Below are 21,047 nucleotides of genomic sequence, written 5' to 3'. Positions count from 1 at the left end.
ACTATAAGGCAACGACGAGTGAACACTTACTGAATACGAGTGGAGCCTTCTTCTGAGCTGATCACGTCACTTCACTCAAGATTCACAGAGGCAGGCATGGCCCCTGCTTGAGAGCAGGGACATCGTGGCTCAGCATTCAAGTCACCTACTCAAAACAGCCAGAAGGGCCAGGACTCAGACTGAGCGTATCCACCACCATAAAGGCAGATGTGGCTCCAACCACGCATGGAGACGAAGGACGATGAGAAGACGCAGTTAGCGCAGCCTGGGACGTGCAAGGCACGGCCTCAAGTCCTGCTGTCACACAGGAGCTCCCGACAGTTGCGTCTGCCCTAAGACCCATGTTCTAAAACCAGCCTGATTTTGTTCTCTACCTGACTAATACTATGCCCACGTTCTTTCTGAAAGAACTTTGAGCTGGATACCGCACTCCACCCTCTAGAACCCAAGTAGAGTGGCCCGACTTTACAACTTTATAGGATTTTGAAATCCTAGAAGTGACACTCCTGTTAACATCCCGGGCACAGATGAACGCCACGTGAAACCTGCCTTTGACACAATCCATTAATGCTCATCTTTTTCTTCCTGCAGTCGGAGAGGTCTCCGAGAATCCGACAGGGAAGTAAAACAATACAAATTTGCATTTGTGACAGAATGTTCAGGAAGGCGCCAGAGGTCCCGAGGTGCACCCCCTCACTGAGAGAGGAGCACACCAGGGGTGAGAGACACGGCCAAGGCCTCGGGACCATGCTTGTTAGCACAGGGGGGGCCAGACCAGAGTTCCTGGCTTCTGCCTCCACATGCCACTGCCAGGGCCAACGGCTTCTCACTAGGCGGTCCTCTCCCAACTCCCGAAGGGAAACCAGTTTTTGATGGAAGAAAGTGCTTTTCAAATGACACGCTCTTCACCCACTTTTCATGTACTTTGAGAAATTAATACGCATTCCACACACTTGTAACAAGTGTAGTAAGACACAACAGTGTGTTCCATACAAATTAGGGAAGGGAGAGGAGAGTAAAGAACTGTGAATGAAGACATCGGTGGTTCAGTCAGAATAATAAAGCAGCTCTTGAATGTTACCGCCAAGTTCAACTGAACGCAGACAAAAAGAAAACGATGGATACAGATGATGTCACAGCTCCCCACAGAGCAGGGGAAGAGAGTCCAAGCTCACCACTCTACCCCAGACACTTGGTTACATCCAGGTTGGAGCTCAAACAACATCTGCATCCATATTACACGCCATCTTCGGAAAACAGATTATTTGAAGGAAGACAAATCCAAATTGAAACTGTGTGGTTTCCAGAGCCATTTATTCATTAATATCTCCTCACTATGCCATGAACAGTTCTCCTGTGCGTATGTGTGGATAAAGAGACACCGAGAGGATTTAACAAGTTCGTCATTTAATAAGTCTGAATTCATTTTCACCACATGGTATTGTACACGGTCATCTGCTGAAAACAGATTTCTTTTTAACAGATCTTAGTTTAAAAAAGTCATAGATACTGTGAGCTCTGTATAAACTGGTGGATAGTAAGTTAGTTCCTTTGTTTTGACTTATAAGCCTCAACTTCACCGCAGAATAAAGAATGTAGGCCAAAGAAAGCACAATCGGTCACTCGTATAGAACAGTATTGTTTCTATAATTTGAAGCTTTCTGAATGGTCGAGTTCAGGCCTGATGTAACTGTAAAAAGATTACTTAATGAATAGACTATATGGAAATTGTACAAAATGTTATTAACTTTAACCATTAATAGCTTAAACAGCACTATGTTACTAACTGCTATTCAAAATCAAAAAAACCTGTTTTTGATTCCCCAAGAAGGCGGCCTGCGTACATAACCACGCCACTTCGTACTTAGGGGTGTGTCAATACATACTTCAACAGAAACTTTGGCTTTAGGAAAAGAGTCACAAACATTTAAAATAATGGCTTTAATCGTCATTTTTAGTATACAGTAGGGGAAAGTGTGCTTTAATTAAATATACATCATACCAGTGATGCTGGCAAGTTGGAAGTTACTCCTAATGTTGAGAGCTATAAAAAACTAGTTTGTACATGACAAGACAATGCGAGAAAAAGAGTAATCCCTTTGAAACAAAATTTAAAAATAAAAAAAATATGTTCACAGTGGTTTGTATCAACAGTATGCATTTTCTGACAGTAACATGTACAGATTGAGCACCCTAGGGCTCTCTTTATATCCTAAAGAAAACGAGCATTTACATTATTCATGGGTTGAGGTGAATTAAAAAAAGATCAATTATACACTTACCCCTTAGACAGGATAAACTGTCCTAGGGTGTACAGCTTTAACACCATCATTAAAGTTGTTTGCAAAAAGGAACAGAGAATTAAAAAACAAAATATTTTTTCATGGGAGTGGAGAGTCTTTCATTTGCTGTTATAACCAGCAAATCCCATTCATTAAGTCAAAAATGGAAGGGGGGCCGCAGAAACACACTATTTGAGCAAGCTGACCAATACACATGACAGTTTTAAAAATGAAGGTTATACACTATATGTTACAAGTCCCAACCAGGCAGTGTCAAAAGGACATCTATTTCTTTGCTTGCTTTGTGATCATACCCCTTGGAGGTGTTACAGGTCTCGTGGCATTTGGCTTCTTTTTCTCCGCAGGCTTTAAAATCTGCAAAGATTCAAAAGAGAGTGCAATTTAGGAAATATACTCAACCCATCATCTTCAGATTCTTTAAATCTCATTCAAATATTTTGTTCAGAAAGTTTTTTTGACTATTTAAAACTGCCCCAACAACTCTGAAAGCCCCACCAGCATATTAACACAAACCAAGCTGACAAGTAAACATTTTAGGATCAACAGACAAAATAAATGACCTGGAGAAATCATTGTCTCTGGATAAAACGACAATTTTCTGAAGTCACACCTTACGGTATCTTTAGACTATTCCTTCTGACACAAGGGGGGAAGTTCTTTAGAGCACTGTTTCTCAAACCCCTAGGGGATCCTCTCTCAATCTCTGGGGGCTGTAAGTTCTCCCCAATAATTGGCAAAAAAAAAAAAAAAAAATTGTTTTAATTCATGTATCTGAAGACTGCCACGGGGCTTCAGTGGCTTTACATTTCTGATTGGGCCAGCACGAGGTTGTACAAGTTTAATCACAATAAGTGAGTGAGAAAAAGACTGAGGCAGACTTCAGGCGTAAACGATGCTTTTGTGCTGAGTGAAAACCAAAGGACGTCACGGTGAGTCAAAAGAGGTTCTGCAGAAACTGGACTGGAGACGGCGGCGGGAGAAGGGTCAGCACAAAGCACAGCCGGCACGTGGCGGGCAGTCCTACTCTCCCAAGCAAGTGGTGATTTCACTTCAGCTCAACACTACAGCGACACCGTAGTCTTAGATTTACAGTAAAGAGGCCATAAGGCATAAGGAGCCAATCAATTATTTTTACCTATTTAAACAATGAAAACATAGTTAGATTAAACACTGGGGCAAAGGGTCTATGATAACTTTTTCCTTTAAAAGGGGTCCGCTCATTACTGAACTAGGACAAACACTTGTTAAGGGAAAATAAAAATTTAGTCTACACAACATAAATGAGCAGTAGGCAGAAAGGAGTAATTTTTTTCTTGGTAAAATTCAGACATAATAAAAACAAACAACACTGAAGACATCCTTACCTGAAAAGAACACATTAGCGTTTCGTCCACACTCATCATGGCACCTGCATTGTCAAACTCGCCACAATAATTGGGTGCAGAAAACAGAGTGACCAACTGCCTCTTTGCAAAAAATTCGTATCCATCTTCAACCACCTTGGAGAGAAAATGTTTTCAGTATAAGTAGGTGCAAATTGTAGGTGAGTAAAACCACTCTTCAGTTTCCCGTTGAGCCTGATATCCTGTAGGTCATTTCCAGAGACATTTTGTATAAATAAGCAATACCTACCCACCAAAATCAACAAGGAGAATCTGTGCTCACACACATGCTCTTAAGTGTACATGTAAAATTCAAAATCAATACCTGATGGGCTCTACATATAAGATCCAAATCATGCTTATGGAGAAATTTTGCAACCACTTCTGCACCAAATGTGAAGGACACTCCTCTGTCATTTTCACCCCAGCCTAAGACATCTTTATCGGGGTCAGACCACAAAAGATCACAAAGAAGACCTTGATCTGGTACATCAGTTGGTCGCATAATTCGCCGAATCTGCTCCATAGATTGAAGATCTGGTGATAAACCTATTAAATGAGAAAAAATTACAGAAAACAGATTTAAAAAGGATGTTAGCACCTTAACAGTTCCATTTGTCTATAGAGAATGACTGTAACACAAAAGCTTAAATTAAGTCGATGGCTATGTTTTCTTATTTAGCTTCAGTTAAAAACCAAGAGACTCAACTGAATAAGCCCTGGAAATTGTTGTATGAACTAATTTGTAGGGCACGGTATATGGCAACAGCTACCTCAACATAAAGAGCCCTGTTAAAATTAAAATCCAGGGACTTCAAAACTACGCCCCTACTCCCTTCAGCGCCGCCTCAGTTGATGAGAACAAGGAACAAAACACACTTCAGCTCTCACTGCTGACCATCCGCAATGACCGAGCACAGAGGACGCAGACGCTCAGGGGCAATGCAGCTTTGGAGGAAACGTGTGCCGTCCAAGAACCATCAGATCTATCAGACCAGCTCAGATGTAGCTGACTCTCGCCTGAGTTTAAAATCCCATGCCCAACTCTACCAAAACCAGTTTAAGGATAGGAGGGCAGGGATAATGGCTTTACTAAAATAAAAAGTGTGCTGGCTCTTTGAGGGCTAATTTCTGACCACAGATAAAAAGAAATCATCTTCGCAATTACTATTTTCATTACATTATACAAAGCACAACCACTGAGCAAAGCAAAGCCGCTTTTAAAATCCAAGTCAGAAAAACTTCTGAAAGGAGAGGATCAAAAACAGACAAAGAAAGTCTATTCCCATTTTCAGTATTCTGGAGGATCTATGATACAGCCTATTAATTGCTATTCATTTTATGTTTAAAAATACTTTCTGCTCTATTTTCAAATCAAACTGTTACAGAGCCTAGAATTTCCTGTGACAAATCAATTGCTTACGTCAGACTTCTATCCAAACGAGCCTGGATGCGCCAGAGTGGACCCGTGATGGAACACATCGACAACGGAGAGTTACCTGACAGACGGACTCATTCCAATGACAGCTCATAAATATCAAAGTGTACACCTTCAGAAGAGCTCAAAATCTATTTGGAACTAACATCAGCCCACATACCTCCATGACAGCAGAATATTTTCTCATCTACGATGGCTGCTATCGGTAAACAGTTAAAGCAGTCTGTGAAAGTTTTCCATAGTTTAATGTTATATCTTCTTTTACCTGTGGAAATTTTAGGACGGTTAAAGAGACTGGCTCCTGTAGGTTCATTCTCTCAGGACAACTGTCCCCAAAGCAATGTTCTGATCATCCTTTAAGTAAACGAGAACTATGCTTTTATCAAAAATCTCCTGGAGGGGGTTTAGGAGAATTAAGATATATATAATACTTGGAGATGTCTAATCTGTAAGCACAATTTACATTTTCACATGAAATATTTAATAATTCCATAGAAGTTTGAAATCAGAATTCCAGACACGATTAAGGATTAACCATAAAACCCCAACAATTATGGGGTAGCCCCAGCTCTGAAATCTAGTCTGTTTTGTCCAGTCTCAACCCACAGGTAGTTCCTACTTCTAAAGGCAATTTCTGAACAACTTATACACGTGCCATAACCATCTTCCTTCCAAGGAAGGCTCTACGAGTGAACCCACCCCATCTCCCACCACCCTCCATAACCTACTGGTACCAGATAATCCCCAGCTTCTAAACACTGCAGCAGAAAGCACGACCGGGGGAACACAGCTGCTTGCTCCAGGCACTGCGGGACATCTGTTCCCGACACTGCACGGGTGCTCCCCATAGGAACGCTCTTATAGGGTGGTTATGTTCCCATGAGCAGCCCACGCGTTCCATGCATGTTCTGGCCTAAGAGTGTGATTCGGACAGAAGCACGCCTTTAAGGCACTGTTTCCAGAGGAAAATTACGTTTTGAGTTAAAAACCTACTCGGAAACCTTAGAAGTACAACTGTGTCTGCAGTGGTGAGGACAGCCCAATTGTTGGGATGCCTCTGTCTCCCGTACCCTCCACACTAGAAAAAACCAAAGGTCAAAGCAATCTTTATTCATAAACCAAGAGTTTGCCGTCGGTCTCTTTTCTTACGCTGGGGACAAAGAAAGGTTTGGAGCTGTACCTCTTCCTTCGGTCAGAGACCGGACCACGCAGCGGGCTTCCTGAACTACACCTTCCGCCCACCGCCGCTCAAGTCGGGCAGGGAGCTGAGCACAGGCTTGAAACAGAATGCAGAGGAGGACTACTGCCTCTTCTAAGAGTTTACCTTTCTACCTGCCTGCGTGTAACTCTCACCACGGCTCACCCTGTTTTCTATTTCTTTGAAGGCCACTAATTCCCTCTGTCCTGTATGTTCCTTCACTGGAGGGTTCTGGAAGCTTAAGAGAATTCCTTTCCAGGAAAAGCTGAAGAGGACCTTGTGCACAATCACCATGTCCAATTTCCAATGCTGACAGTAACAATACAAGAACGGGGCTGGGCTGGGCTCTCACCCCCACCTACAGAGTGATGTGGTGCCTGGTTCACCCAACGGCTTGGCTCCCCTGGAGTTTCCCTTTGCCCACATGCTGCATTTGCTGCAGCCAATGAATCCTCTTCCTTCTTGAAGTGGCTTCGCACCTTGATGCCACGCAATCCAGTTTCTCTTGCAGACTCCTCTGCTGTTTGTTGGTTCCTCCATCAAAAATCAGGATACTTCCTCCTGCTGTCTCTGAGCATTTTAACTAAGTCCTGGGCCCCTGCTTTCTCTTCTCTCTACACTCCCTCCCTAAGGCTACTTCAGACCACTAGGAACCTCTGGCTTGGATAATCACCAAGGTCTCCTCAAGCTTCCTGGGATGCTGAGCCAGAACCCCTAATGCAGTTTCCTATTACTACAGATCAGATAGCTCTGGCATCAGAAAAGGTAACACACATTCACATTTCATCCACCAACAGACATCTCTGCCTTTCCAGGAGTGCAGTCACAAAGCTGACTCAGAGACAACAGGAGGAAGAATCCTGATTTTTGATGGAGATTAGCCCTGAGCTAACATCTGCTGCCAACCCTCCTCTTTTTGCTGAGGAACAATGGCCCTGAGCTAACATCCATGCCCGTCTTCCTCTACTTTATATGTGGGACGCCTACCACAGCATGGCTTGTCAAGCGGTGCCATGTCCACACCCGGGATCTGAACCGGTGAACCCCAGGCTGCTGAGGTGGAACGTACGAACTTAACCACTGCACCACCGGGCCGGCCCGATTATCATCTTTTTTAAAAAAAAAGTCTGCAAACCATCAACTGAAAGCTACCTATCAAGGACACTTTTATGCCTAGGACTACTCCTGGCAAATTATACCTGCCTGAGGGGAGAGGAGGAAGCTTGAGTACAAGGTCAATAAACGAGTCTTGGTGACCAAACAAGAGCCAAAACTGACACCAACCAATGCCGACCACCTACATCATTTTTAAAGGGCTCTGTGTTAAATACAAACTCAAAATGATGTGGCTAATATCCTCATACTAGGATAGATGTCACAACAAAGAGATAACCTGCATTTGAACTTCATCCTCGAAAACATCAAAGTGAGCTAACAGCTGTGCAAAAAGAACACTTTATTTTTTTAAATTTTTCGATCCAAACCGGTGAACCCTGGGCTGCCGAAGGGGAATGTGCAGAACATGCACACTTAACTGCTGTGCCACTGGGCTGGCCAGCCCCGGAACCCTTTCTTAACATTTAAAAAGCAGCACCTGTAACAAATATTCACAACACAATGTTCTAACTCGCTGCCTCTCACTTCACTCCCGAAAGAGAAGTAACTGCCTTACTAGGACTTCTCTGATAACTCACTGCCGACAGCAAGGAGCTTTCTTGCCAAAGATTCAGTTGTCCCAGTCAGTTTGGAACTCAGAGGACTCTTCTCCCACCTCATCTTATCTGCTGGGTCTCAAGGCCACGGACGGGCCAGCACTCACTGGGGGAGAGGGCGGGGCAGGAGGAGGAGGGCTAAGCCCGTGAATGCAGTGCGCTTCTAACAAATGAGCTTGTGGAACAGCCTATGTGAAACTGGGATGGGAAACGCCACACCCAAGAGACCAAGGTTATCACGACATACAGTCTGCAGCTAGGCCAGAGACAGTGCTTCACCAGTCTCGGTACGATCACACTGACAAGCACCAGTAACTCAAATTCCTCACCACCCGTCTCTTCCCAGCCTGAACCCTCTCTCCCAGCAGAAATGACGGCACAAAAGGACAGTGGAGGCAAGGGTTCAAAACATTTTTTTTTTTTTACTTTTTAATTATGTAAACAGCAACAATAAAAAACTCCACCCAAACTGATTATTTTCAAGGCTTTAAGAATCTTGTTTCGCGGCGGGCCCCGTGGCCAAGTGGTTAAGTTTGCACACTCTGCTGCGGCAGCCCAGGGTTTCACCAGCTCAGATCCCGGGTGCGGACATGGCACCGCTCATCATGCTGTGTTGAGGCGGTGGGCATCCCACATGCCACAACTAGAGGGACCCACAACTAAAAATACACAACTATGTACCGGGGGGCTTTGGGGAGAAAAAGCAAAAATAACATCTTACAAAAAAGCATATCGTTTCTGTCAATTATGAACTCAAAGTGGATGTTCAACTAAATAATCTAAAATGGGTCATAAAATGTCTAAAATATTATACAAATAAGAAAGAATTTTAAAACAAATTTGCTTTCTCTTTTCTACACATTTTAGGATAGTAACTGCCATTTTTCCTGGGTGCAGATGTGCTAGAAGGAAAAAAACTATATCACAAATTTCAAAAAGTAACTATTTGTATATTGCAAGATTTCATTTCTATGAAATATCTAGAAAAGGCAAATCTACAGAGACAGAGAGATTAGCGTCTGCCTAGAACTGTGGTGACGGTTGCACAACTCTATAAATTTACTAAAAAATCACTGAATTGTATACTTAAAATAGACGAATCTTATGGATTGAAAGTATATCTCAATAAAGTTGTTAAAAATAAACTATTTGGACAGGTTCTCAGATCATACTAAGAATTAAGTTACTGATGGATATTCACAACAGTTACCTTCAGAAACCACCACTGCTGTCATTCCTTCCTAATCTACTCCCCACGTCATAAAGCGTCCAGGGCATGATTACACTGCGGGGGCAATGTAATTCTTCTACCCCGAGAAAGAAAACACTAAAATAAAAACAAGTCAATGAAACAGACACATGAGATGATAACAGTGCATCGAAACTCTCACAAAGCCTAACAGGAAAAGTGTGTGACAGTTCTGTCTGTGACCAACTACCCCAATTTAAGTAACTCCTCCTCAGACGAACAGAGTACTTACATTCATCATAAAATCCATAAATTCTATTGATGCTGGCACATTCATGGTTTCCTCTGAGAAGAAAAAAATTCTCAGGATATTTGATTTTGTAAGCCAGTAAGAGGCAGATAGTCTCCAACGACTGCTTCCCCCTGTCCACATAGTCCCCAAGAAACAGGTAGTTGCTCTCTGGTGGGAAACCACCGTACTCAAAAAGTCGAAGCAAATCATAGTATTGCCCATGGATATCACCTAGAAGCAAGAATTTCTGTTAGACAGCGTCTTCATATTTTTAGTTCAATTCACGAACAAAGCTTTGGAAAGACATTCTTTAAACATTCATTGCACAATGGCATTGACTTCTAATCACGAGAATTAAATGTGACAGCTAACACTAATTTTCAATCTTGTATCATATTTAGTTCAATGGAGCTTAACACAACTTTTCAGTGTATGTGTTTGTCCAGAATCTCACACAAAATTCAACTAATTAAGAATTTATTTTGTGGAAAGGACTACTGCCTAGGCAGGCCTTCTTGCCCAGTAACATGGTTTTCCCTTCGAGGTCGGCTGATCAGCACCAGATCTCCGAGAGCCCGGTCTCCGGGCACCGTGTTAGCACCCTGGCCCCGCGGGAACAAAGGTGCACACGCCACACCCACTAACCAGCAGGCTTTCAACTCCTCCCTGCCAGATAACGCCAGAGCATCTGACTTTAAACACGCACACGTGCTTTGTCAAGGCAGTCAAATGTCTGGTAGACAACGTTTAGTTTGTTTTTATACAGACTATCTGCATCTATCTATCGTTCCCACAGGAGAACTACAGAAAGGCAGCAAGGAAGTTGGCAACACTAAGTGACCAGTGTTGCTTTAAGCTCAAATCTAATTTCCACATATTCACATAGTTCAGACCTTTTCCCAGCTCTCCACTTGATTTCATTTCTTTCCTTTCTTCTGAAATGTTTATATTCCTTTAGTGAAATAATTTTTAGAAAATCTGAAGCACATCTAAGTAAACTAAGCGCATCAGAGGGATTCACTCTAAAGCTGCATTTAACTTAAAGTAGTCCCAGGTTATTCATAAACAATAAATGATTCTGCCGGCTAACACAAGGGCATCGACGAATCTTCGCCTCAGTTAATGGCGGAACCAAAGACGACTGGCAGTGTGCCAAACATACCACATATTTTGAGTGGCGCTTCCAGTTCTAGTAGGATAGGCTGACTGAGAAAGATCTCTCGAGACTTTAAGCACAGTCCTCTGATTTCATTCTCCTGGAGCTGGACATTCTTACCAGGCTTGGACCCCCTCACTGTAGGGGAGAAAAACTCCAATTAGTGAAACAAAGTCAAAATACAATTTAACACAAAAATGAAAAATATCTGAAAAGATACAAGTTTTGATTAAAGAGGGGGCAAAAACATAGTTTAACTAGCTTTCTGGCTGGCTTTATTTTCAGGACACTTAGCAAGAACATGATTTTAATGCCTAATTCGAATCTTAAAACCCTAGAGAGGATTTCAGAGATTATGTAGCTGCATCCTCTGTACGGAGTGAAGACTTCTTCACAGTATGCCCAACACGTGGCCGTCCTCCCTGCGGAGGAGTACTAACTGTCAGGGGGTCTTCCTTTTACACCTCGCTGAAATCAGACTCCCCACGGCACAGCTCAAGGCCTGTTCTTCACCCAAGCCACCCAACGGGCCTGTTCGTCCGCAGCCTGACCACCAGGCCAGCTCTTTTTGCCTCCTGTCTTGTCTTCTCTTCTCCATCCTTACAAATGAATTACTACCTGTATGGCAGGAGATTTTGTTACAGAATCGGCTCTAAGACCCCTTGTTTTAAAATGTGAGATTAGAAATGCTCAGAACCCTCCCTCCGCGGTGTTTTTCAGAGCACATGGGTATCTCCCTCAAGAGCCTCAACACTGTAGGCTCGTTCTACATATTTTGCTGTGCAATTTCCGACGCTGCACTTTGAATACAACCATGCCTGTACAGGGCAAAGGATGTCAGCATGTGCTGTAAGAAGTATTTCCTAGTAGTGTGAACAGCTAAAAAGTAAAAAAAGAAAAGGGAGAAAGAAAGCGCGGCACAGGCCCAGGCGTCCTCAACTCCCAAGAGCCCGCACCAGAGCACCGTGAGCACCACCACTGTCGAGGCGAGGCGCGGAGACGTCCTCCGGCCCTGCAACAGCTCAGCAATCAGCAGGTAGGAAGGAGCAGGAAATGAAATTTTCTGTTTAGATTCCGGTTGTAACCGATTAGACAGTCATTAAATACAGATTAAATAGCACTGAACTGCTAAATGTACCTTAATTTTGCAGTTATGAAGTGGCCTGCTTGCTGGCAGGGTCTGGTTAAACAGGGGGACTGATTATCCTCAACTTGCAATCAAAGTCTTAATACTTGTTTTGTACAAAAGACTATGAAAGCAGTTATTACTTGAACTAAAACTGAAGCAAAACTCAGGAGCAGACTCGACACAGAGCACAAGGCTGCACCTTCTTTGTGTCAGGTTTTGTGAAACCTGACACAAAGAGATTCAGCGTCGGCAAGGCCACAAAAGCCACCAGGCTGAAGCAATAGTGCCAAGTCAAAGTTTCTCAGTTTTGGAAGCTTTGTTTGTATTCCAATTACAAAATCACCTGGCCTAACAGCGGAATAAAAGCAATAGGTTTAACTGGTTTGTATCTAGCTTTGTTCCGTCAATATCTAAGTAACATTACAGAGTAACAGAAATTACAAATAAAAAACCTACGTCTGATGTGAATTTTTTTCCATTAAAAAGGGCTGTGTCTAAATTTGAGAAACAGTGTCCCAGGCAAAGCCATCCTTCAGCCTAAATAGCCACTGGAACCCTGAATTCTCTGAAGAAACACATTTTGAGCAGAAATGGAACACTGTGTAGAAGGGTATTATTTTTTTCAATGAAAGACAGTAACCAAGAAAGGATGACAAGAGGAAAGGGTCAACTCCTGAAGCACACAACGAAGAGAAAATGTTAAGGGACAGCGCTGGACTGGGGGCCAGGAGCCTTAAGTTTCTGCACTGGTTCTATAGCCTTGGGCAATCACTACTTTGGACCCCAAAATACGTAACTGAACTAAATGACTGCCAGTCTCCTTCTGATCAAAATATAATGAAAAGAGAAGCAATTAAAGGGAAAGTATCATGAGGGAAGATACAAAATGGACGCATATATAACACAACTGCCACTGAGCAACATGAAAATCATCTGGAAAAATGATTCTTCCAGAAGAACCACTGTAACTTTTTTCTCTCTAGACCCACACACAGCAGAGACACACTCCTGGTGGAAAGACGGCAGGGTGCCTGCTTCAAAGGCCCGAAGATCCCAATCATTAGTGATTTTACCACAAGTCAGCCAGAGCTTGGGCACACTGCCCAGCAGGAAACTGCTTATTGGCAAAGAGGGGACTCCTAGAAGCTTCTGGTTTCAACCTGAATCTTTTCCAGCAAAGCCCCACATTTATGAATGAACAGCCCACTAGAGTAACTGGCTCACACCTATATGGAACGAAGGCTACACTTTCTATGTGAATGCGATCAAATTAAGTCAATACCATCAGATTAAATCGATGCTGCTAAATAAATCTTACCGGCTTTGGAGGCTTCCTACCACCTTCAGATCCGGTTTACGGTAGTTTTAGTTCTCTTACTCTGTTTCTCTGTTTGTCCTCTGGGTGGGAGTGTACAGAGACCAGGAAGAAGCAATATTACTAACAATTTAAAAGTTATTCTTAACGTGGAATGAGCGTTTCCAGAACAAATCAAGATTTATTTTATGTTTGAAGATGAGTGCTCATTAAAAACTACCAACATGATCCTGAAGCTTCTCAAATTCCCTACAATTAGCTCAAGAAGTAAAATTATAAAAATAGAAACTCTGCCAAACCACATTCTACCAACTGGCAACTACCCACTCACCCTTCAGAACGGCTTGCTGTCGCCTCACCCTGGTGAGCCTCTTCCCTCACAAGGCTGCCTCACGCTTTCTGAACCGTCTCAACACCAGGCCACTATCCAGCACACTCCGAACCTCGCATTATGACTGCAGGTTCTGATTCCACCTATTCATCTGGAACCCCCGGGAGAAGGCAAACCCCAGGACCACACCACTTGCCCTGCAGTGTACATGCTGGGGCCACTGTATGGCAGATGCTCAAAATTTTGTGCATGAAGGAAGTCTGGATAAATCTCTTAAGTACCACCGACTTGTGGCATTAGAATTAAACATGAATTCCAGACCATATACTTCTGATAACCAAAAAACGGCTTCTCTGCTTTAAAATTACAGAGCAATAATGTTATCTTCCTATCATGCTTTACTAGAATATATTTCTAGTTGTGAAAATTTAGGATTACTCTTAAATTTTGAGTTGAAGATAACTGGTCTAACAGGTAGAAGACAAAGATTTCAAAATGGGTTTCGGCAGCCCAAGTGAACATCGCATATATTTCTTAAAATGTCTACATCAACCAATAGCATAAAACCCTATGGCACTATTTCCAATGTCCATCAAATGGAATGATGTATTAGTTGTGGCTAACACTTACTGAGCACTTCCCACGTGGTAGGGACCACGCTAAGGCGCTTTACACTGCCACTTAATCCTCACAACCACCCTACAAGTGAGGCACTGTCACTTCTCTCCTCCAATCCAGGCCAGCAGAGGTTCAGCAACTGGGTCCAAGGGTGTACGAGCCTGTAGGGAGGACGGCAGGCCCCAAATGCCTCGAGGCCTAGCGGTGCTCCCACCATGCCACCCTCCCAATTAAGAATTTGTTCTTCACTAAACCTCCAAACCAAAGGAGTTTTTACAGGACAAACTAGTGAAGCCCCAATACACAGTCACTGCTCCCCAAGAAAAATTTGATATGGGATATAAAATCATAATCTATCCTCGCAAATGGGAAACATTAAATAAAAACCAGATTATGCAATCTAGTAAGACTATTAATACTTATTGTTCATGCTTCAAACAGTCAACCAACAGGTGTTGGGCACCTATTCAAAGCCAGAGCCTGTGCTGGACGCTGGGGACACCCTGGCAACAGGCTAGACAAGAACCCTGTCGTTTTTTTTGAGACGCTTACATTCTAGTGGAGGACACAGAAAATAAGACAAACTAGGTAGCTGCAGACTGTTATAAATGCTGGAATCAGAAGAACTCTCTCTCCACAAGGATTATAAAACTAAACACTCACCTTAAGGATAACATCTTCAATACCATTAAAAAGACAAAGGCTTGGCTATCTCTATGTTATGGCTATTAGCTACAAAGAAAAACTCAAACAGTAGTTTTGCTCGATAAACATCAGTGACTACTCACTTCGAGGCTATGCTGAGTGCATGATGGGAGAAACCTACACAAAAAGGAAACTAAGTGGGAATCCAAGGGCTATCACCTCACGATACCCAAGTAGTAGTTCAAACAGTACATAGCAAATTATTTCAACAATTGCCAGTAAAATCCAAAATACTCCAATGAGTAAGAATTCCACTCTCCAGATGGAAGGTTTCATGAATCCAGGTGTTAGGCACTGCATGGAATAAAATCGGCAGGCACTGTGCACACATGTTGGTTAGTGATCAATACATTAACGTATTCACCTTAGACCTTCAACATGTGACTTGAGTAAAAGCTTTTCTTTATCTGGCTAGAAAGGCAGATTCAGAAAAAGGCATTATTGCTTTTACCAGCAAAAGGCTGTTCTGTACAAACTTATCTGATCTATGTATCTGGTAAATCACTAACAGGAGCACATGATAAAAATTTCCATGCAATTTTATGGAAAACAAACTGATAAGTACTTGAAATAATAAAAGAATGTTATTGGTAATTATTTGCAATGCCAGCTTTTTCTCACAAGCAACACTAACTTTTCTGACAACTTGGCAACAAGCAAAGCAGAGATGAAAACTATGAAAGGAAATTTAAGACTACTTTGGGATTATTTATGAGGAATAAAAAAGTATTTTTCTTGCCCCTTAATTAAAAGTCTGTAACTGTTGAAAGGTCTTATTAAAGGAAGAGCACACACATACAAAAGCCCCAGCTGAATTATAACGAAGTCTTAAAACCTAAGACTGGGACAACCAGTATAAAAGTACGTCAACAGAGATTTTGCTGTTTTAAGGTAATCCCATTAAAGTAGGTGGTAATATTCTTATGCCACATCATATTCATTTCAGTGACAGAATCTAGAACTTGATAGTATTTCACAGATTTAGGAAAATAAGACCTCAAATCAAAACAGTGAATATTCGGAACACTGAAACTTTCCCACAAACAACTGAGTTCTTTTCTACAAAAAATACAAGCTACAAAACTGTTATCAAGAATCATTTGGCTTCATTGCCAAGTGGCCAGCAGGAAGACTTCCACTCTGCGACCATCTTAATTGTTTCCACCCCCGCCCACGCTGACGTTCCTATCTGCTGGCCTTCTGCTTCGGGCATTTAAAGGCAACATCAATTTCTCAAAGCAGACAGCTGGGATATAGCTGCAAAACACCGTCTACAGCCGACTAACCGGCACTGGCACATGCTTTTGCAGAAAAGGTCGCAGATCAACACAGGACTGCAGTTTCAAAGACAAAAGAACCCCCTCACCACCCTCTCCCGCGGACGGCTCCGAACAAGGCCGGGACGCCTCCATTTCCCCAGCTCAGAGGAGGGAAGCTGGCCTCTGCCGGACGTTCCCCCAAGCACAGCACGAGAACACAGACCGTCCTGCTGCAGCGCCTTCACTGAGGCCCCCGCTCCCGGCAGGTAAGGGGGCGCATGGGCCCTTCCAGGCTGTGGTCAGGACGGTGCAAGCCGCAGATCCGTTTCCACTCGCAGGAAAGGACACGGCACACAGCGGACACGCGGAAGGAGGGCAGAGCAGGGGCTCACATCACAGACTTGTCCTTAACTTAGGGAATTAATAACACAACCTTACTGTTAGCCTTTATCAACAAAATGCCCTATGAGAACTGATCCCAAGAAAAGCCTCTAATTGTTAAAATGATCAGATGTGTAAAAAAAAAAACAATTGCAGAGCTCTCATTAGGAAAGATTATTTTTGTTTTCCCCGATCAGCATTTTAAGAACTTTTTTCTTTGCCATTATGTTTGTCCTTCATTATCTTCAGAAACTGCTGTCTTTTTTTTTTTTTTTTTTTTAAAGATTTTATTTTTTCCTTTTTCTCCCCAAAGCCCCCCGGTACATAGTTGTGTATTCTTCGTTGTGGGTTCTTCTAGTTGTGGCATGTGGGACGCTGCCTCAGCGTGGTCTGATGAGCAGTGCCATGTCCGCACCCAGGATTCGAACCAACGAAACACTGGGCCGCCTGCAGCGGAGCGCACGAACTTAACCACTCGGCCACGGGGCCAGCCCCAAAACTGCTGTCTTTTTAACATTAGAAAATAAACATGTTCCATGTTACACCAAAAAGCTTCAGCTCTTTATTTAGCAGATGGGTTACTTAATTTTAGACTTTCATAATATCTGAACACTATCTCCAGACGGCCCCTTGACCTCAGAGGACTGAGTCAGGAATCACTCTCTGAGGCGGGGCCAAGGTCATATTTAAATGACCACAGCTGGTCCAGCAGCTCCGCAGAGCCCGGCGCGGGCGGAGGCCGGCAATGGCCATCTTCAGGGCAAAGATGCTTCTCGCGAACCAGGGCGTGAGGAAGTGACAACTGCCTGCCCTGCAAGGACAGCGCCAGCCATAGTGCTCGCGAACAGGGTCGCCCACAAAGGAAAACTGCCCCAAGCTGCACTTTCTCCAACAGCGTAGGAATCTCAGACAAAGCCAACAGCTGGCTTATTTTCTCTCCAAACCTCCCAAGTTTTACCCTGCAGTTATTTAAACGTTGAACATTAGTTATCTGAAGGAGTTAACCTAAGGTTTTCTCATCAGCAAGGCAGAGCAGGGATGAAAGTTTTCAAGGTGCATGCAAAGGTGCTGTTTCGCTTAAAGAAAATTACGCAGAGTTTAAGTAGAAAAGCACTGCAAAGCTGTAGTGACTAAAATCTAAACCTTTCTTAAGACTCCTCTTGAGCTGCTTTTTTAGTCCTATTACCGAGCGGCTTCTCAACCAGCTTGTATAGTCCTCCACCTAAAAAGACAGACAATTCTGAGCACGTAAGAACGTCTAACAGGGTCACCTCACCAAACTCACACTCCCTCCATTTTCAGATACACTTAAATCTTAATTAAAATTTTTAGGGAAAAAGGTTTTTGGGGCATTACAGAAATCAGAAAGTGTATGATCAACATCTTCTAAGTCGGATGTATATATATTTCCTCAATGGACCATCTTTAACCATTTCTCTGTCAATTTATGAGAAAAAAAAAGTTCAAGTATACTGCACAGCTAGCCCATTCCCAAGGCATTAAGATGCAATGCTTTATTAATTTCAGTGAAAAATGAAATATATAAAAAAAACCTGGTTTTCAAGTGCAATATAATGTAGAGAAACTATTATAAAGAAACAATGACTGGTCTCACTTTTAGATGATCTAAGTTTATCAAGGCAAAATTTTTAACACAACTTCAAAAATACGATTAAAATTAGCAAAATTTGTTAAATGAATAGAGTTATGGGCAACCTGGGACCTTAAGTTAACAACACTCAACCGATTGTAAAATTGTAACGTTTCTAATCCACACAATTTCTCCTGTTTTCCCACCCTCATCTACCCAAACACATCCCCGCACAGATAAGCAGAAGTTCACCTAAAAATTTAAAATGAAACTATTTCACGCAAAGTTCCTTCCTTATTGCAAACTCTGAATCCGGTTCTGGCCCACCGCTGCCTCATGTAAATCAGAGCTGTCTTCGCCAGCACGAAAAGCGCGCTGTGCTGCTGAGAATAAACGCCCGGGGCTCAACGAGCGACCAGGTTTTCACCCGCAAACGGCAGCTTCATTTCAAGAGCATTTCAGGGGTCCGTTCGGCGGGTTTTCCTTTTCTTTCAAGAAAATACAAAAGGAAAAAAAAAACCCGCAGAGATTAAGAAAAGATATTTTCAGGAGTTTCATTTTAACAACTCAATCCAAGACATCTGCAAATTCTAAGGACAGGGCCGCCCCTGCGTTCCAGCAACGCTGGAGGAGGGCCGCGCAGAGGCGGACAGCGGTCCATCCCCGGCCTCCATCCAGCCACCCCGCGCCCCATCCAGGCAGGGCCGCGAGCCCCCCGGAGCCCCGAACGGGCCGTGCGCCCCGCGGAGCCCGACCGCCGCCTCCCGGCCCGCGAGGCACCTGCCGCGGCGCAGGCAGCCCGGCCAGGGCGCACCCTGCGCGCACGGGCGGCACGGACGCGGGCCGGCTCCCGGCCGCCACCAACTGCGTGACCTTGCCCCGGTGCCTGCACCTCTCTGCGTCTGAGTTTCCCCCACTAACAGCAAAAAAGCACCCGCACCCGCCCCGCACGGCTGCAGGGAGAACCGCGTGAAACCCGTGCCAAGCGCTCAACAAGACGCGCCGGCCGCGAGTCTCGTCTCGATTCGGGGTCGCACGCCGGGCGGCGACGGCCAAGCTGTCAGCTCGCCGGCTCCTGTCCAGACGCGCGCTCGGAAAGGGCGCGGGGACCTCGGGACAAGGGCGACTTGCAGCGGGCGGCGGGCGCCAACACCCGGCCCCGGCCCCGCGAGGCGGGCAGGAAGCGCCCGGCCGGGCAGCCGCTTCCCCCCCAGACGCTCGCGGAGGACGGGCGCCGCAGGCGGGGAGCGCTCGCCCGGCCCCGGCCCGCCCGGGGCGCACGGCCGGAAACGGGGCGGGGAGCGCAGCCTCCAGCCCGCGGCCGGCGGAGGCGGCTCCGCGTGCGGCGGGCCCCACCGGCCCCGTTCCCCGCCCCGCGCGCCCGCGCCGCCCGCCGCCCCTCACCTTCCAGCAGCCGTTGGATGATGCTGTCGATGTTGAGTTTATCGATATCCGCCATCGCCTTCCCACCGCAGACCCTCCCGCAGCGGCGCCGCCGCCGGCTCGCGCCCGGGACTCACACCTCCCTTCCCACGCCACGGGCACTGAGGAGGCGGTGGCGGCGGTGGCAGCAGCCGCGGCGGGTCTCCCCCCAGCCGCCCCGCTCCCTGCTTCCTCCTTCTCTCCCCACTGGAACCACGAGAAGAACAAAATGGCCTCCGACTCCTCAGCCAGCCTCGGGCGGCGCACGGATGCGCGCGGGGGAGTGCAGCGGCCCGGCCGGGACTTCTTTATGGGCCATAGGGCGCGCGGGAGGGGGCGGGGCCAGGGCGCGCAGGGGGCGGGGCCAGGGCGCGGGAGGGGGCGGAGACGGTTGAGCGGCACCGCGACCGCGCTCGGGATCCTTCCGCCAAAGGGGCCGCGCAAATAGGCCCCCTGGCGGGAGCGTGAGTTGCAAAGTTGCACGCGGGAGTTAGCGATGGGGGAGAAGATGCAATTGTGAGCTCCGAGGACGGCGGCCTTCGCCGGATACTGCTCACCGGGGCCAGATGTTTGCAGACCTCGCCGTGGGGAAGCCCATTGAGGGAATTCGGGGGTCCTGGAATTTACTCCTTAAGACAAATCTGGGGTGGAGATGGAGAAGGAGGATAATAAAGAGAAGTAGGTTGACTTATTTTGGATTCACATTTGCTGGGACTTGCGGGAAGGGAAAGGTTTATTTGGTTACTAATTTTTTTAAAAGTTCTTTGCCAGATAAGTCAAAATGTTGTTATTCATTCTGAGTGGTGGGAATATGGGTATTTGTAGATATTTTTTCTGCGCTTCTGTAACTTTTACATTTGGAGAAACATTTTTTTTAATTCACCCCCCCCCAATCCCCCCAAATTTCATCCTCCCCATCTTTGGGTTAGCTGTCTTGAACTCGGAAGTTATATAATCATCGGAACAGTTACCCTGATTCCAGCCCCAACAAAGGTGAACGAGCGTGTGCGGCACAGAAAAGGGACAATTTGCAGATTTGGCGCGTCGGAGCTCGAGGCCGCAGGAGCCGAGCGGGTTCGCAGGAGCGGCAGTGCGGGCGGGTCCTGGCTTCTGCAGACGCCCGGGGAAACTTCGGCGCGTTCCCCTCGGCTTCCCAGCCTTCCCCAAGTGCATCCCTCTCCAGGAGGTCCCCCAAAATGTGCCGCCCCCGGGGGCCGCCCGGCGCCTTTGGCTGGGTTTGGAAGTGCAGCCTATCCTCCGCGAACACGTCTGCTCTCTTTCCTGACCTCTTCGTTTATCTGGGTCTTTTCCTGAAGCAATTTAGAGTTTGCAAAACCCTTTCCTCCCCCTAGGAATTCATTTTCTCAAAGCGCACAGGATGCACGAATGCCCATCGCCAAATGCCATCAAGGTGATTGCGTCACCGGGGCATCCATCCTCGGGGCGGGGGGGGCCCTTCCGGGACCCAAGCGGAGGTGGGGTGCGGACTCCGTGCACTTGGACCAGCCCCTTGCTGCTGGCGCGGGGGCGTTGGGGTTCGGGGCTCCCCTTGCTCGGCTCAGCGGCTCTCTCCACTTTCCCGGGTCCCCAATTTGCTCGCCCGCCCTGTAGCTCTGTCCACCAGAA

General features: G+C 45.6%; 1 protein-coding gene across 1 annotated transcript; it reads right to left on the bottom strand.

Moving 5' to 3' along the window:
• Positions 1–1,390: 1,390 nt before the first annotated feature.
• Positions 1,391–19,738, bottom strand: PPP1CC (protein phosphatase 1 catalytic subunit gamma). Its single transcript, XM_070628963.1, has 8 exons — positions 19,404–19,738; positions 10,677–10,808; positions 9,515–9,745; positions 5,284–5,388; positions 4,011–4,234; positions 3,668–3,802; positions 2,597–2,657; positions 1,391–1,690 (listed from the first exon to the last, which is right to left on the bottom strand). Exons 1-8 carry the CDS (start codon positions 19,456–19,458, stop codon positions 1,620–1,622), a joined length of 1,014 nt encoding a protein of 337 aa, XP_070485064.1. The 5' UTR covers positions 19,459–19,738; the 3' UTR covers positions 1,391–1,619.
• Positions 19,739–21,047: the final 1,309 nt, after the last annotated feature.

The sequence above is a fragment of the Equus przewalskii genome, chromosome 7 (assembly GCF_037783145.1).
Source record: "Equus przewalskii isolate Varuska chromosome 7, EquPr2, whole genome shotgun sequence".
Taxonomy (NCBI): Eukaryota; Metazoa; Chordata; class Mammalia; order Perissodactyla; family Equidae; genus Equus; species Equus przewalskii.
This window is presented reverse-complemented; position numbering and strand designations above follow the sequence as displayed.

Excerpts from the sequence above, each read along its gene's own strand:
- PPP1CC (XM_070628963.1), bottom strand. The coding sequence starts at position 19,458 with ATGGCGGATATCGATAAACTCAACATCGACAGCATCATCCAACGGCTG. Across the intron at positions 5,389-9,514 it reads TTATGGATTTTATGATGAAT|GTAAAAGAAGATATAACATT; the intron begins GTAAGTACTCTG and ends AAATTTCCACAG. Across the intron at positions 1,691-2,596 it reads ACCTGTAACACCTCCAAGGG|TTACATCAGGCCTGAACTCG; the intron begins GTATGATCACAA and ends ATCTTTTTACAG.